Source organism: Phytophthora ramorum (assembly GCF_020800215.1).
Source record: "Phytophthora ramorum isolate Pr-102 chromosome Unknown Phyram_PR-102_s0012, whole genome shotgun sequence".
Taxonomy (NCBI): domain Eukaryota; phylum Oomycota; class Peronosporomycetes; order Peronosporales; family Peronosporaceae; genus Phytophthora; species Phytophthora ramorum.
In genome coordinates this window covers 679329-696494 of record NW_027150658.1, presented here as the reverse complement: position 1 = coordinate 696494, position 17166 = coordinate 679329, and the positions used below count along the sequence as shown (strand labels likewise).

At 50.8% G+C, this 17166-nt stretch overlaps 3 protein-coding genes across 3 annotated transcripts; 2 read left to right on the top strand and 1 right to left on the bottom strand.

The window, feature by feature from the left end:
* Nucleotides 1-1226: 1226 nt before the first annotated feature.
* KRP23_11487 (Cystinosin-like protein) lies at nt 1227-2129 on the top strand (the record flags this gene model as incomplete). Its single annotated transcript, XM_067882037.1, has 1 exon — nt 1227-2129. The coding sequence occupies one exon, from the start codon at nt 1227-1229 to the stop codon at nt 2127-2129; it is 903 nt and encodes a 300-aa protein (XP_067740324.1).
* Nucleotides 2130-2478: 349 nt separating this feature from the next.
* KRP23_11486 (Ankyrin repeat domain-containing protein 50) lies at nt 2479-3675 on the bottom strand (the record flags this gene model as incomplete). Its single annotated transcript, XM_067882036.1, has 1 exon — nt 2479-3675. One exon carries the CDS (start codon nt 3673-3675, stop codon nt 2479-2481), a length of 1197 nt encoding a protein of 398 aa, XP_067740323.1.
* Nucleotides 3676-9789: 6114 nt separating this feature from the next.
* On the top strand, nt 9790-10603 carry KRP23_11485 (uncharacterized protein; the record flags this gene model as incomplete). The annotated part of the gene is made up of 3 exons (XM_067882035.1): nt 9790-10452; nt 10502-10527; nt 10594-10603. 3 exons carry the CDS (start codon nt 9790-9792, stop codon nt 10601-10603), a joined length of 699 nt encoding a protein of 232 aa, XP_067740322.1.
* Nucleotides 10604-17166: the final 6563 nt, after the last annotated feature.

Below are 17166 nucleotides of genomic sequence, written 5' to 3'. Positions count from 1 at the left end.
TATACTCCTAGCACTTCCTCGAGCGCAAGGTGCTGTGTGACTCCCGTCACATCGATGGATGCAGGAGTGATTGCTGCAGAGTATTGTGGAAATTTACGCGCGTATGATAGAGTTGATAAGAACAAGCCTGGACCAACCATGATCAAACACAACACGGGGTACCCCATGTTGCTGCGAACGCGCCCTACCAAGCGCGGTCATTTCATTTTCATTGAAGCCGCGAAGTACGGCGGCATCGCTAGATTTGTGAACCACTCCGACTCAGCAAATACTGCGCTCCGCAAACTACAGAATCGCAGATCTGTGAAAGTCGCTGTCGTGACAACAAAAGACATCTATCCGGGCGAGGAGTTGAAGGTGGCTTATGGTGATGAAATTTGGTTTTCGTGTATCGGAATCGACTAGCTCGAGATGAGTAATGCATTGGTTGTATTACATTTTGCTCTACCGAGCGATAAGTACCGAAATATATTTCCCTAGGCTCAATAGCTATTGCACAGTGATTTCCATTGGTGTGCATTGATCTGTTGCAGCTACTACGAAGCGTAGATCATGGTTTTATGGACGGTTTCCTCACGTTGTGACATTAGTATGATGCATAACTACGAGGCTGACAAAGTTTGGAGGGCGTTCTGGCATTGGTGGCAACGCGGTACCACGTGCATACACGCGTGGAGTAGTGTAGCAAAGTAAAGCTAACAATACAAATAGTATTACTAGTAGTAATACAGTATTAAAGATTCAAACTTCGACCCCTTTGCAGGAAATTCTTTGGCTAGGCCGGGTGATTCGGCATGACACGCATGGAAGCAAGAGGGTCACCAAATCCTCTCGCCGCGATGGAGAACAGGTCCACAAGAGGGCGACCATGTCCTCTGTGTTTTGGTGCTTGAACGGAAACACTAGGGGCCCGAAGCGCTGTCGGTGTGAGATCTTAGCCACGAGGGTGACACCAGGCCGTCTGTGCCGTGGCAGCGTATTGGCATACATGGTAGACGAATGCAAGAGAAACAATGGAGCATGAAGCGGCAATGAATTCGTCTACAGGTTCACCGCTATACCGGTGCGCTGCCCGTAAGGATTACGCATGCGGCGTATCCGTCTCTGATTCGCCCACGTCGACCAACCCCGCGCTTTGATTCGCCGCTGCTACCAGTATACCGACGTCACACTTCAATCGTCACAGCTGCCGGAATGTATCACAACGCCTTCCTCCCCAAGCCGCCATGACGTCCTTCATGGAGCTGTCCGTGAACCGCCGCGCGGTCGTGGTGTCGGCCTTCATCCTGCTCTTCGGGCTGCTCTTCGGCCTCTCACTGGACGCCAATGCGCACATCCCCAAGCCCTGGAACCGCGTGTCCAGCATCATCGGCTGGATCTACTTCTTCTGCTGGAGCGTGAGCTTCTACCCGCAAGTGTTTCTGAACCGCCAGCGTCACAGCGTCGTGGGGCTGTCGCTGGACTATACCGTGCTCAACATGCTGGGCTTCACGTGCTACTCCATCTTCAACGTCGCCTTCTACTACAGCGAGAGCGTCCAGCAGCAGTACATGAGGCGCCACGACGGTCACCGCAATGCGGTGGAACTCAACGACGTCTTCTTCTCGCTGCACGCGGCGCTGCTGGTCGCCGTGTCGCTCTTCCAGTGCACCATCTACCCTCGAGGCGGACAGACGGTCAGCAAGCCCACTATCTTGTGGACGGGCGGCACCGTCGTCGCCGCTGTGCTCTTCGGCCTTGCAGTGCTCTTCACTGGCAACAAGGAGGACTCGGTGGTGAACACGCTCAACCTACTGTACTTGCTGAGCTACGTGAAGCTCATGACGACGCTCGTCAAGTGTCTCCCGCAGATCGCACTCAACTACCAGCGCAAGTCTACGGTCGGGTGGACCATTTGGAACGTGCTGCTGGACATTGCTGGAGGACTGCTGTCCATTGGGCAGCAGGTGCTGGACGCAGCGGCCACGGACGACTGGACGGCGATGACGGGGGACCCCGTCAAGTTCTCGCTGGGATTCGTGAGCATTATCGTGGACGTGGTGTTTATCCTGCAACACTACGTCTTCTACGCCGAGAACAACCACTTCATGCTGCATGGAGGAGAGGCCAAGCCTTTCCTGCCAAAGTAAGACGAGGAGAAAGAAGCGAGCAGTGACTGTGAACCACGAATATGAACTGATTTTTTTTTCAAGTGCCTCATGCTCGTTCCAAAAGTTGACGATGCGATCCACTTGACATGCGTTGCGGCCTGCGGTAGTGGCGCTTTACACCAGAACCACGGCAAGGATTAAGACAACACTTTTGGCACTAATTGTCGAGCGTGAACTCGGAAAAAAGAGGCTGGGGTTGCCAACCTTCGGGCTTTAAAGCAACACACGAAGCGATGGATGAATACTCGAGATTCGACTCAATTTTTTGTGGGCTACTACGAACTGCGTTATGACTGCTATTCCAGCGGAAAGCTTATCCACAAACCTGTTACACTACTTCCACACTTTGCTGCGGCATCATTTCAACCTCCAATTGAGTTTCAGTGGTCAGCTCATACTTCCTCAACTGCATTTCATTGCCCCGAGTAGAGTCCGCTGCCAATGGTGCTTCAACAGTGGGGTCTCTCATTGAGGCGGGTCGTCGCTCGAGAATGAGGTGAACTAGCTGGGGGTACCCGCTGAAATACGCCATCGACAACGCCGTCCAGCCGCAATAGTCCTCCAAATCTACGTTTGCATCCGCGTCCAATATGATGCGAAGCGATTCTTGGCGATTGTACATTGCAGCCATTAAGAGGGCCGAGGCGCCAGTGTTAGATTGCCGGTCGAGGTCGGCACCTTGGTTCACCAGTACTTGCACGACTTCATCATGGCCCATCTTGGCCGCAATGATGAGAGGTGTCACGCCGTCTTCACTGGGCTCGTTGATCGATGCGCCACCGCAAACCAGCGCCCGCACCATTTTGGCGAGACCCATCTCAGCTGCAACTCGCAGAGCTGTTGCCTGCCCAGGTCCTTTGGCATTGACGTTGGCGTTGTGTTCCAGCAGAAGGCAAACATTGTCGTAATGACCGTTAATCGCAGCACTCAGTAATGGGCTCCAACCTTCAGCGTCAGCCAAGTCTGCCGACGCTCCAGCATTTAGAAGTGTGGCCACAATGTTCACTGCTCCGAAGCTGCACGCAATTTTGAGAGCAGTACTACCGCACCACAGTTGAATATCGAGGTTGGCCTTGAATTTCACAAGAAGTTTCACCACGTCAGCATGGCCGTTCGCTGTGGCGATTGTCAACGGCGCGTAGCTGTCGCCTGCAGGCATGTTGATATCTGCGCCAGCTTCCAGTAATACTTGAACGACAGCGACGTGTCCCTCGCATGCAGCCACTTTCAATGCTGTAGAACCATGAGGTGTTTTCTCGTTGATGTTCGAATTGCGACTCAGTAGAACCCGCACGAGGTCGTCGTAGCCAAGTTCGGCCGCGATGAGTAGAAGAGGCCAGCCCCTGGAGTCAATTGCGTTCGCGTCAGCTCCGTTTTGGAGAGCTCGATCAACATCGGCAGCGTTTCCGTTCGTACATGCTTCCAGCAGATTGATCTCGACGCTCGACTTCATGCTTCGGTTAGTCATGTACGAGGTCACCGAGGCAAAGACTTGCTTGATGTACGTCAACCAAGGCAACACCATCTTTTGTCGAATTCGTTTGTGTGTTGTGCTATTAGTACTACTCGATACGAGGACCTACTGATTTTTCGTCTCTGAAATCCGGTCACTGGTAGTGAAATCAAGTCCAGATCACCTTATTGCCGAATGCTGTGGCATCGATAACGGGGGCGGTGCGAACGGCTTCACCATGAATGGACAAGAAACTGGGTAGACTGGTTGGGTGACGGGTGATGAGTACAGACTGTGCCCGGGTGCACTGGAATCCAATGCGTTTCATGCGTCCAGCTATTGCATTGAGCAATCTAGTTAGGTGAGCTCCTTGTTCGTGAAGACTTCTGCCCGTTTTAATATGTAAATTAGTGGTAAGTGTGTGTGTGTGTGTAGGGGGGGGGGGGCAATGTTCTACGCGTGAGCTATTCATTCTCGGCCGGAGAGTAAGGTCCTTCCTTTCTTGCCCACAGAAAAATAATCCTATGGATTCGACGACTGGACTTGCTCGTAACGATGGCTACGAATCATCTCCAAACGTGGACAACATTTACTTTCCGCTCCGGTGAACCCTGTGTACGGGTGTGACCTCGTCTGTAGCGTCTGATCTGGGTTGTACCTACACCCAGAGGTGCACTCATGATGTACCTAGGCTGCAAAGTACTTCGAAGTATCTAGTTTGTAGCCATTGAGTAGTGAGTGTGCATGTGGGGGCCAGCTGTGCTCGCCCCCGAGAAGACGAGAGATCAATGTCAGTTTCCATTTTTCTCCACAAAGCTTAAGTGGAAGTCGAGGAAGACAGATCAAAGTATACTTTAGTTCCTATCGGAATTGACTAGGAGACTATGTCGGAGGGAGACCAGTTCGTCGAGACATTTCGACGGCTGAGTCTCCGAGGAAGCAGGGCAGCTGCAGCCAGGACGGAAGGAACGGGAGCCGAGAAGACGCGTCGGGTTTTGACGCCTATTGTGAACCCATTCGATGGTCGCCCTAGCCAGAGTAGTATCCCCCAAGCATCCCCGGCGAAGAGCGACGTGACGATGGAGGATGTGAGTGGTGATTTCGGGCCGGTAATGAACGCTCCGGCACTGCCTAAGCCCCCTCGTTACAAGGGAAGCACCATGCAAGAGCGTCGGGACTTCCTACGGGCGTATAACACCTATTTTGCTGCGCTGAGAGCTTTCCAGACGGAGCACAATCGTCCTTTTGTCCAACCCGTGGGTTCGTGCATCGAGCAGGGCACGAAGGAGATCATCGCGCGGTTCACGTTTGCAAAAGATTGGCAAGATGTGACCGAGGATGAGTGGATTGCGTATTTCCTGCAGTCAAAGCAGACAGCGTTCGAAGATTATGCTGCGCTGGATGCCGACATGCAGAAGTTGAGTATGGATACGACGTTAGCGGAGGCCGAGTCTCGTGTTAACCGGCTGCAAGCTAATCTTTACAAGATCCTGGAGAATCACAACATGGTGGACATCATGTTCCAGCGCGAGCAAAAGAAACTGGTGAAGTATCTGGTCGCAGCTCTCGCGCCTGCAACATTCAAAGCTGAGGTTCAACGTCGAATTGACCAAGAGCAGAGCAAGAAGTACAAAGGGGACGTCATCGAGTTTTCGAGGTGGCTAACCAGTCTTTTGGCTTCCTTCATGGTTTGGGAGAAACCACTGCTCCAGCAGACTGGCTTCAGTAAATTACAGCATCAGAATTCAACTCAGAACACTCGACGAGGCAATTCGGCATTTAATGCTACTACCCCTCCCAGTTCAGCGGCCGCCGCCTCCAAGCCCACTCCGCAGAGACAAGGATCGGCAGCTAAGTCATTCTCCTCAGAGGGAACAAGCTCAGCAAAGAAGTTGCGATGGCCGTGTTTGAAGTGTCAGTCTCGAGAGCATCGGGTGAGAGATTGCCCGCTTGTGCAGCCTGGTGAGGCAAAGCAGCTTTATGACGGGTTTCATGCGTCTCGCCAACAAGACCCTAAGGACACGAAGCCGCCTGCAGGGGCAATGAAACGTTTAACAGCCGCAGATTGCAGCAGTAACGATCCCAGTACGGCGACGGAGAAAGTGGACAACCAAGTTTTCGGTGATCACGGAACAGTGGATGCTACTGTAATGGGATTGACAGTGCAAGCGTCTTTGCTTGACTCCGGCGCTGATGCTTCTTCGGTGTCTCGTGGATTTATCTCAGAATTGCATAAGCAAGGCCGATTTGTACCTCTTATCAACCGTGAGACTCCTAAAGAATTTGAGCCTTTTGGTCCGGGTACTGTGAAACTCTACGAGCAAGCCAAATTTGACAAAGTCGTCCTGCACACGTCAGCGGGACCGCTTGTGATGCGGAACTTGGAGTGCTGGATTGATGATACTGACCTTACGATGGCGCTGACAGTGGGTCGCTCAGTGATGGTGACGTTAGGATACTCGACGGACGGACTGTTGGTTTCGGCGCTGGAGAAACAGACAGAGTATGTGCTCCCCAGTGGAAACAATGTCTCACTGTCGCCTCTCATGAGAGCTCAGCAACTGCGCGAAGTTTCTTGCTATGATGACGGTGCTGCGGATGGAGATCCCTGTGCAACTTCAGTAGCGGACGACAGTTTTGAATCAAGGGCATTCTTACCCGAGACAAAAAATGCCGAGCAAAATGCCAAACTAGTTCGCGACAGTCTGTTAAGTGCGATCGAGGATGCGAGGAAGAGAGGTTTGTGCGGCGAAGCGCTGAGCAGACTGACAACCTCGCTGGAGCAACATAAAGAAGACTTCTGTGTGATATTTGGGCTGTATCCACCCGTTGATGTGCCTCCGTTACGGGTGCAACTGAAGCCGCACGCTACCCCAGTTCGCTGTTCTGCGCGGCGTTATGCTCCATTGGAGCGAGCATTCATGGACGCTCACCTCGCTGAACTTGAAGATTTGGGGCTCGTGTACAGAAACTACAGCAGTCGGTGGGCTTCAGCACCACGAATAGTGCCCAAGCCACCCCCTGCAGACTTCAGAATGTGCATTGACTCGAGGGCTGTCAACGATCAAACTATTGGAATGCAGTGGCCCATGCCCCAGTTAGACGTAGTTATCACACACGTGGCTGGAGCGAAAGTATTTTTCATTTGTGACTGGTTTCGCGGGTATTGGCAACTTCCGTTGCATCCAGACTCTCAGGAGATTTTCACCTTCATGACACACCGTGGCATGTATACTCCGACCCGTGTACCAATGGGGGCCAAAGATGCAGTGGCTTACTGCCAAAGTGTGGTCGAATTAATCTTTGGTGACTTGTTGTATCGTGGTGTTCTTGTGTGGCTCGACGATATCCTCGGTTATGCAGAGTCGGAAGAAGCACTTATGGAACTGCTGAAAGAAGTTCTTCACCGTTGCGCCAAGTTTGGCCTTAAGCTCAATCCTGCAAAGTGCCAATTTTTCGTGAAAGAGGTCACGTGGTGCGGGAAAGTCATTTCTGCCGATGGAGTGAAGCACAGTCCTGAAAGAGTTCAAGGGTTGGTTGACTTAGCGTCTCCTACAACGGCTGCCGAACTACAGCAATTCGTTTGTGCCATCAATTGGATGAGAGCCAGTATTCCCGAGTTTGCCCGTGTCACAGCCCCACTCTACGATATTCTCGAGAAAGCAATGCAACTCAGCGGTGCGCGTACGAAGCGTAAGCTTGGCAAAGTTTCGCTGGCTAGCGTTAGTTGGGGTGAACAAGAAGAGGACTGTTTGGCGCAAGTTAAAAGCAAACTTCTTGGGATTGTGCCACTTGCTCATCCAAAAGCTGACTGGGACGTTGTACTGGTAGCTGATGCCAGTTTAGATCATTGGGGCTCAGTATTAACTCAACTGCCTCCCGAAGACGCAAGTAAGTCGTTGTTGGAACAGCGGCATCAGCCTTTAGCATTTCTCAGTGGACACTTTCGTGGATCGTCGCATCGCTGGCCCACTATCGAAAAGGAGGCGTTTGCTCTGGTGGAGTCGTGCAAAAGACTGGAGTATTTGCTTCTACGGCCGCGAGGATTCCGTCTACTGACAGACCATCGTAACCTTGTTTACATTTTTAACCCTTACGCTATGGACAGCAACATGCAGCGCTATCAAGCAGACAAGCTGCAACGCTGGGCGATGTCGCTTACCTGTTTTCAGTACGAAATTGAGCACATCCGCGGTGAAGATAACGTGTGGGGTGATTTATTATCGAGGTGGGGTGCTCCTTTGGACGCTTCGACGTCGGCTCGCATGCATCAGCTCGCTATCATTGATCAAGTGTCTCCTCTTCAAAATTCTGGATTTGAGTGGCCAACATACGAGGAAATTGTTCGCTTGCAGAAAGCTGCTCTTTCGCGCCAAGTGAAAAACAACATTCGCTGGGACGATTCTCGTGGAGCATTCACGGACAAGGATAAACGAGTTTGGATTCCGGACGCTGAGACCGATTTGCAACAGCGTCTGTGCGTGATATCACATGCAGGAGCTAGTGGTCATCGTGGCGTGGACGCATCGACTTCAATCCTGAGTGATACTTTCGTGTGGGATACCCTCTCCACCGATATGGCTTTGTTTGTGGCGGGTTGTATACATTGCCTTAGCACCCAAGGGAAAAAAGTGCCTAGACCTTACGGTGAAACATTACGAGCCACTAAACCCAACGAAGTTCTTCATTTCGACTTTCTTTCACTGCCTCGAAGTGAACGCTCGACTGGTTACGTGTTCGTCCTTAAAGATAACATGAGCGGGTATGTTGAACTTATTGAATGCGCGAGAGCTACGTCGGAATTCGCGTACCAAGGCTTGATCGACTGGTTTAAGCGATTCGGTGTTGTTCACACCTGGGTTTCAGATCAAGGACCTCATTTTACTAGCGACGTGATTGACAGGTTGCGCCATATACTTGGAGCGCACCACCACTTTGTCACGGCATACTCTCCATGGGCAAACGGCTCGGTTGAGGTAGTGAACCGTTTACTGTTGCGCAGTCTGAAGGCCATGGCCAGCGAGCTAAAGTTGCAAATTAAACAGTGGCCGACCCTTATACCTCTCGTGCAAGCAGCGCTGAATGGCATGCCCTCGGACCGAATCGGGGCAATCGCGCCAATTACAGCTTTTACTGGATTACCAGGGTCGTCGCAACTTAATGCCATATTTCCGCCTACTTTTGCAGAGAATTGTTCTCTTTCCTGGATCGAAGAGCAACAGCAAAAGCACCTGCGAGAGGTTCGCACAGCTTTGGATGCTATTCACCAGCTGAGTTCAGAGACATCGTCGCGCAAAAATGCCCAAGCACGGGGTCGCAGAGCGAAGAAACCCGGCGTGCGGTTGGCAAAATTTGCAATTGGCGATTTTGTGATGGCAGCTTCAGCAGTCAAAGGCGGCAGCAAACTAGCGCTTTTGTGGCGTGGTCCGAAGCGAATTGTGCGCTCCCTCAATGATTATACGTTCGAGGTGCAAGATCTGTGCGCGCCTTACGGCATCATGGTTCGTCACGCATCGCGACTTAAGTTTTATCGGGACTCTGAGCGTGGTGTTACTGAAGATCTGATAGCGCACGCTCTACATGGCGAAGGAGGACATTTGGTGGATAAATTGTTGGAGTGCCGACTGGGTCAAGTCTCTCATCAGTGGGAGATCTTTGTCCAGTGGATTGGCCTCGACCCTGACGAAGCTTCATGGGAACCTGCTTCCGTAATGTACGAAGATGTTCCTCAGCTTGTTCGCCAATTCGTAGTTTCCTCTCCGCCAAATTCTTTGGCACGTCGTATGTGGGCCATATTGGCACCGAAGGACCCAATTGAGACAACTGAAATTCGCCAAGTTGGTCGCGGCCGTCGTCGAGGGGGGAAATGATCTGGGTTGTACCTACACCCAGAGGTGCACTCATGATGTACCTAGGCTGCAAAGTACTTCGAAGTATCTAGTTTGTAGCCATTGAGTAGTGAGTGTGCATGTGGGGGCCAGCTGTGCTCGCCCCCGAGAAGACGAGAGATCAATGTCAGTTTCCATTTTTCTCCACAAAGCTTAAGTGGAAGTCGAGGAAGACAGATCAGCGTCCACTCCTTCCTTCGTGCGACCAAGTCTGCCCCCAAAGACTGGACGAACGTCTTGCTCATTTCCCTTTTGGACTCCTACTACACACCTACCTCTCGCGCCATCCGCCAACGCCATGGTGTTGACTCTTGTCAACCTTGCGCGTTCTAACGGCTACACCGGCGTCTCCACCAATCTATACTGGTCAAGCAGACAAATATACAACCCGAAGTACCAGACCTTCGCTAACGAGGTGTATCCTACTCGCATCTCAATTCCATCGCTCCCCACGTCCCATTCGGTTGTCGAAGGAACCGATCACACCTCTCGCGACCTGCGCAGATCTGCGGTTGTTAACGACGGGCTAGATGAAATCGCGTACCCGATCACTACCATCGACACTTGCGATTGCGTCACGTTTCCCAGTGGAGGCTTCGTGCGGACGGAATGCGGTACGGACGTGTATTGGGGCACCTTCCAAGTAAAATTCACCGATGGAACTTGCTATGACGTGGCTTTCGACGAAGCCGATGTGTACGCGCAATGCCCAAGTGGGAGATCTCAATCAACAGAGATGTACACGGAATATGTGTGGTGCGAGGTCGACTTCACGGAAGGCACCGATACACCTGAAGACTTACCCATGATCGATGCCACTACGAATGCGAAGAAGGTGGTCTCGTCTGGAGAGACCAAGACCACGACGTTGCGACAGGAGACTACCGCTGTCGCCAAGAACCAAGGGCACTCTCACATCCATTTGACAGTGCACCGTGTGCTGACGCTCGTCCTCGAGGCGGTGCTTGCTCTCCAGTCCCCCTCGACTTGATCCATCAACTGCTGTTCAGAAGCAGCTATCAAGCCTGTTTACGAAGTACGTGGATTCCTTTTTGTTTAGTTTTTCAGTGAGGTACATTGATGTCACTTACGCCTTCCTAAGTCCGTTCTAGTCATCGCCCTACGCATGTGTATTCATGGCCTTCAGTTGGTTTTCGTGAAAGATGACCAAATATCGTATGTGCTGGAGGCGAAACATGGGTCTGTTGAACAGGCCCGAGCGTTGCTCAACAATTTAACGCTACCATGCATTAGCTCTTAATACATTCCCGTCCCAGCATATCGATACCGTCCAATGATCAGTGGGGTGTCCGATGCCGTGCGTATGATTACAACAAATATGTTGAGAGAACCTGTTTTACGAGAGGACACATGTCTAGAGTGCGCGGATAAGGAGAAGAATCCGCACCTTTGACTGGACAGTAAACACCAGTGGCAAACTGTAGTCTACAGTAGACTATCGGGGGATAAACGATTAGTTGCCTCATTTCTCCAAGCAGCCCACGCGTGCCGAAGATGAAAAGTATTTTGTCGGCTGTAAGGCACAGATTTCTTAATCGTGAGCAGATAACGCCATTGGCAGTGTCTGTGTCCGGGCTGGCAATGACAATCCAAAAGATAGTGATTCTAAACTGAAAAAAACAAAGGTGTACATGTAGGACAGCCATTAAACAAACGCCTCAATTGATAAGACTCACTACAAAGAGCGTTATTCCAACATGGTAGTCACAATTAATGTGATCACCGAGATGCAGCCGACGACAATCGCAGGTGTGCCACTTGTCTCGCTTGAGCTGCTTCCTTCCCGGATATTGTTGCTGCTTCCAGAACTGCCTGTACTTGACGTCTCCGTAGATCCGCTGTCGCTACATCTCTTTGCAAAAGGGTCCAGGATGTCCGTTTGAATATGAATCTCACTATCTGGAATTCTGCAGTCGCCGAGACCCATTGTCGCCATGTCTTCCATGAGCTTCATGCAAGCAGAGCTGCCACATATCGCCTTGATCTTTTCGGGAGCAAGCTCATTGATGCTAGAGATACTACTGAAACCCGCAGCCGATGAACATCCAGCCACGTGTGGATTGCTAGCAATGCCCAGTAGCACCGATGTGGGGCACTCGTCGCTGGAGTCGACAGCACGAACGAGCGCAACACTGGTCGCTAGAAACGTTGCCAACGGGGACTTCATTGTGGCGTGTTGGTCGGACTTTTTAATGCCCTCTAGCTGGCGAGATGGATTGTGCCATTTCTTGCGGATAGCTAGTGTTGATCTACCCGCAAACCAGACGTAACGAAGCCGATAAGAGCCAAATGGAAGGTGCAGAATCCACAATCTCCCTGCCATTCCCCAATACTATGGTATTCCTCAGACGAAACCAGACTGCTGCTAGCAGCTGAAGGGAAATATTATCGATAGTCTTAGCCTACAACCGCAGTCTACCACGAAAGTGGGAAGTTCAAATCATGGTTCCTCGATCGATGCGTCCGACAGCATGTAAAGATCGTAGCAACCAAATGGCCATGTGTACGACTCAAGCGGAATATGGTTGGAGAGGCACATGTTGAGACTTTTTGGTTCAAGAGACGCATGATCAATGCTGTAAGACTTCATTACTCCAAACGTTTGTTAGATAGACGACTATATTCTACAACACCAGCATAGTAATCGTAATCGCAACAGTAGAGACCCAGGTGAGTGCCAGCATTGTTGCACCGCTTGAGCCGCTCGCAGACCCGACTGATTCTTCGCTGATACTGCCTGACGATAGGTCCACCGATCCACTCCCGCTGCATTCCTTTGCGAAAGGGTCCAAAATGTCCGACTCCAGCGAGATGTCGGTGCCTTGAATCGTGCAGTCACCAAAACCCACCGACCTCATCTCGTCCATTAAAGTCATGCAGGCTGAAGTCTCGCAAACCTTTTGGATCTGCGCGTCGGAAAGGGAACTAATGGCAGACAAGACACTGAAGCCCAGTGTGGAAGTACATCCTTCTAGGTGCGAGCTGCTTGCGATGGTCATCAGCTCTGCTGTGGTACATTCTTCAGCGTTTACGGTGGCGGTCAATGCTAAGATGATCACGACAAGTGGAGACGACGACAGCATCGTTCAGCGTTCCTGGTAGGTCGAAGTGGTGTGAGCTGCTTGCGGTGGATTCAAGAGTAAGGCAGTATGAGCAAGGTGCGAGTGAATCTTCACCATCACTGCCCGCTCGACATGCGGTGGCTGTCTACTGGTACTTAAGTATGGGGCCATCACCCGTATGGTACGCATCGTCGGCTGGTGCTGTCAGCGGCCCCTGACTCAAACCGACAGAAACAGTTGTCGAACACCACAGCTGCTCTCGTTTGAAGTACATTATGAAATCCCTAGCGTGAATCCTTGCTGCAAGCAAATGGTATGGGGGAGTGCGTGATTTCGACGGATAATCCTCGAGATCTCTATAATAGTAGAGAGGTTCTCAACAGCAGGGGGGGGGGGTAAGAGGTCCTCTATTTGTTTAGCTAAGAAACTATAGAGTCCTGGTATCGAGGTTCTCGACAGTAGTGGATCTTGTTGCTTTCTCAAGCGAACTTTAACCCTATATTTAACTTACCAGTGCTAGCCTGCAACAGCGTTTATGGTTCGACGTCGTGAGAGCAACGCCCACACTCTTACTAGACCCCCACGAACCTACTTTGTTGCGCAGCCCGCCTTTGAGCAACGATTAGTTATAGCGATCCGCAACTTTATGTGTACTACAATTTGTAGTATGGTCTACAGAACAGTAAAGGTCTGTGCCACATGACTCTCATGGATGACGTTTCTTCGTTGGGACTTGATGACTGTACGACCCCCGGCTCCAACGTCTCCGTGCGAGTGTGTGAACCACAGACTCTGTGATTCTCGACATTTGCCACCAAATTTGTTTCAAGTTTGGGGTTAATACAAACCATTCAACTAGCGAAATCAGAACCATAAAGAAGACATACACAAACCAACCATGTCCATTGATCCCATTGAGCCACTTCCGCCACACATGGAATTGACGGAGTTGAGAACATTTACATGTACTGATTTTTGATTCTTCTCTATTTGAAGTCACCTTGCGATCGACCGATCGCAGACTCGGATCGCAGGGTATCCATTGAGGTTACCAATTCGGAAATAAATGTAGATCTAATGGTCCAAATTGACCAATCACAGATCAAGAACGCCCTAAGCACTGGGATTATTTATTCGGATGATAATAATTGCTATTTAGAGACTCTCATGTGCTGCATACTGCGCTTTCGAGTATATTTTTGTACGTTCCTATTGACGCTACACAGATCAATCAAGTCAAATACATGATATCTCATTTTTTCTTATCGTTTTTGCGTGCCCTACTGCGCTATGTGGGTCTGATCGCGATCTGGGTAGGAACAACCAGATTGCGACGCCACCACATTCTCGGGGCCACCCCCTATCCCTTCGGATCACGATCCCAGTTAGGAACGCCTCTAAGGTTGTTTTGACAATGTTTTGGGGTCAATCAACTGCTACATTAATGAAGCTGATGCGATGACTATCCGCTCAGTCCGATAAGGGATGAGGAGAGAGGTGCACGAAAAAGGTCCAACAATCAACCCCACTAATGGAACGTCGAATCCCTCCGTGAACCAGCCACCATGGCTGCGGATAACGTGGTAAATAACTCTTACCGATGCTGGCGTAGGCCTTGCATGCGTCGGAAATCCATTGGCCGTGAAACGGATACGTGAGGGCGCCAGCATCTGAGCGATGCATGTTCGTTGCGTCACCGGAGCGAAGATAGTGTGCGCTAAAATGACTGCGGACCTTGCTGGTGTTGACGACCGTACATTTTATCGCCTCTGCCATATCGGTAGTCGATATGCACGCTGGTTTCCACCAACATGACATGTACGGCAGCTGAGATACCGCCTGTCAGGTTCTTCCTAGCTCAGAGCAGAAGGACAGCACAAAATACGAAGTGCAGAAAAGGATGCCCAGAGCGAGATAGCATCCTTCAAGTCGGAGCATGTGACACGTGGCGACTGGACGTAAAATGTCCGAGCGTCGTTTCCCATTTCCCATGGAAGTACTCGCAGTGATGATTGGTCCAGAAATGCGCGCGACAGGGAAGAACGAGGATGAACGGAGAACTAGTACAAGTTCCCACAGCATACTGAGGCTAAGTGACTTCCAGAAGTCCCCCCAATGTCGAGTTACTTCTGGAAGTCACGTGTGCCTTCCGAAAGTTCCTTTCTGATGCGACTCGCAGATGACCCAGACGTTCCGGGTGCGGAGGCCGACCAGACGCTCCTGATTTGTACCCACCAAGACCTTTCCAATTTTCCAGTATACAAAGCCCAAGATATTAGCGACCGACCAAGACGACCAGCCGGATATGTTATGCATGAAGAGCCGGCTTGCGACCAGGATGTGTCAGCCTCCCGGATGCTGATTACGCCAAAGAACCCTATAGTGAAACCAAGACAAATGTGCATGTGGAAGACTTCCAGCAGAGACCTTGACAGAAGAGACTAAAAATAACAGAGAGTTCGTTTTGCCACCACGGGCGCAAGTGTTTTCCAGGTCCCTTATTAGTTGGCCTGGAAGCACGCTGGGATAACGCCGGACAAGCCGCCGTGTATTTCCGGGGACCCGGGTTCACCCAGCCTGCGTTTGGACGCGTCGTGATCGCGAAGACCGCCGTGGAACTCTCCGAAAGGCTCAAGACCAAATTAGGCGGTGACCGAGTGACGCGCATTCGTACGTGATCTGTCCTATTTCATATTTCAGTTGGGAGTGTGCCCTCTAGACCCCCCATTTCATAGTAATTGCCGTTTCAGGAGGTTGTTAGTAGTCACCCCCCGGAATTTGATCGAATAGACTGCTGTGTGATAGGACTGTATATTGAGTGATCCGGAAGTGATTTTCCTTTTGGATATATCTGAAAGTTATCTTCCGGAAGGAGTTATAAATCCTCCTTCTGGGAGTGGTGCGCAACAAGGGTGCATCTGGAAGTGACCAGTCTTCCAGGTGAAACACAAGTAGACTGGTGTACGGACCCACTGCTCAAGGGTCCAAAAGAATAAGTAGCAGCTGTATATTGTGTATAACTCTCTGTATTATTTGGTCATCTGGGAAGGCTTTGCTAGTGGTCTAACCTCAGCTGTACTAATTGCGTCGGGAAGTGAACGTACGCACTCTGTATTCTTGTATTCATTTTGATTGTGTAGGAACAACTCATCAGGTGGAGTCCGGTCTTCCGAAGACAAACGACACCTATAGGGATTACACAAGGTCACACGCCAAGCTACTTCCGGAGGTCCCGTACTTTTGGAGGTAGTCTGACCCCATTGGGCTTTCCGAAAGGCGAAGTTTAAGCTTCCTGATCGGCCGAGTCTTCTGGCGTGCGTGCGCTATACACCCTGGACGATAAAGGCGTTCACCTGCCTCGCCTCACATGCCTCGACTAGTATTGAAGCCGATCAACCGCAAACATACCAGTCAGCGAGGCAAAACCCCAGCGTCTTGAAGTCCATATCTCCAAGACAGTCACTTGTTGGTGGGTCGGTTCTACTGATCAAATGCGGAGTCGGCAACGGCGTGAACGCCGAGATACGCTTCCGGAGACTAGGCATACCTTGAATATCCACCGCCAGTACAACCGGCAACCATACCAGTGATAGCGACGTAAATAACTTGACAAAATACGAGTTAGCAGAGGTGCGGGCACCGGTGCCAGCGCAAATGTTTTCAACACTGGGGACATGCGAGGCAGAAAACCTCAGATAAAACCGTGTTTCGCTCCAGCTAAGAAGACATATAATCACTTGGGCACGTGGGTTACGGGCGCGAGCTCATTTTTCCGTGCAACAGCCAACACAATGTCTATGCGGAAGTGGAACTGGTAGGGCTGGCTGTCTATGGAATCTTTCACGGCCGAACTCACGCCCCATCCATGGATTTCAAACGCACCTGACAGTAGCTCGCAATAATAGATATCAAAACTGTTGACATACCCTGTTTGGAATTCTAGAAATTGTGGGCCGCTCGTGCAGGACAAATCGATACAGCAACGTTTTTTTTTTTGCCGGTGAGTCCAGTGCTTAGAGTCCTAAATCAGATGCATTCATCTCGATCATGCAGGTAGTGTGTTAAAATATTTTAGTGACATGTCATTTAAGTGAGGAGTGTATATCAGTATCCACCACCACAACCGATCCGCCTTCATCTCAACCGTGACCGTTACGCGCTGGAATCGACTGAGTTCTCTCTCGCGTACTCGCTGCCATTTAAGGAAGGTGCGAGTAGCACGGGTACAGGTGGTCACGTTTTGGAGGGTCCCCACCAAGGACCTGTACGCCTTGCCCGTTAGTACGTTAGTATTGTCCACGGAGGCAACGATACGGCGGCATTTGTCGATTTTAGAGACCGGTATGGAGCCACCGTGTCAAACTCGAGATCGAGTATTCATTGGTGCGTACTCCAATTCGTGAACTATTTGGTGTTGATAGCCTCGGCATCCAGGATAAATGTCATTGTGAATCGGAGAGAGTGATCCATTTCGTTACATGGCTCCTGACGCGTGGCCCGACTTTGGGTGCAAACTAGCATGTACCAGTATATCAATAATCGAGGTGGAAATTACAATCCCTTCGGCCTCGGCTATGGAATTCACATTTCGT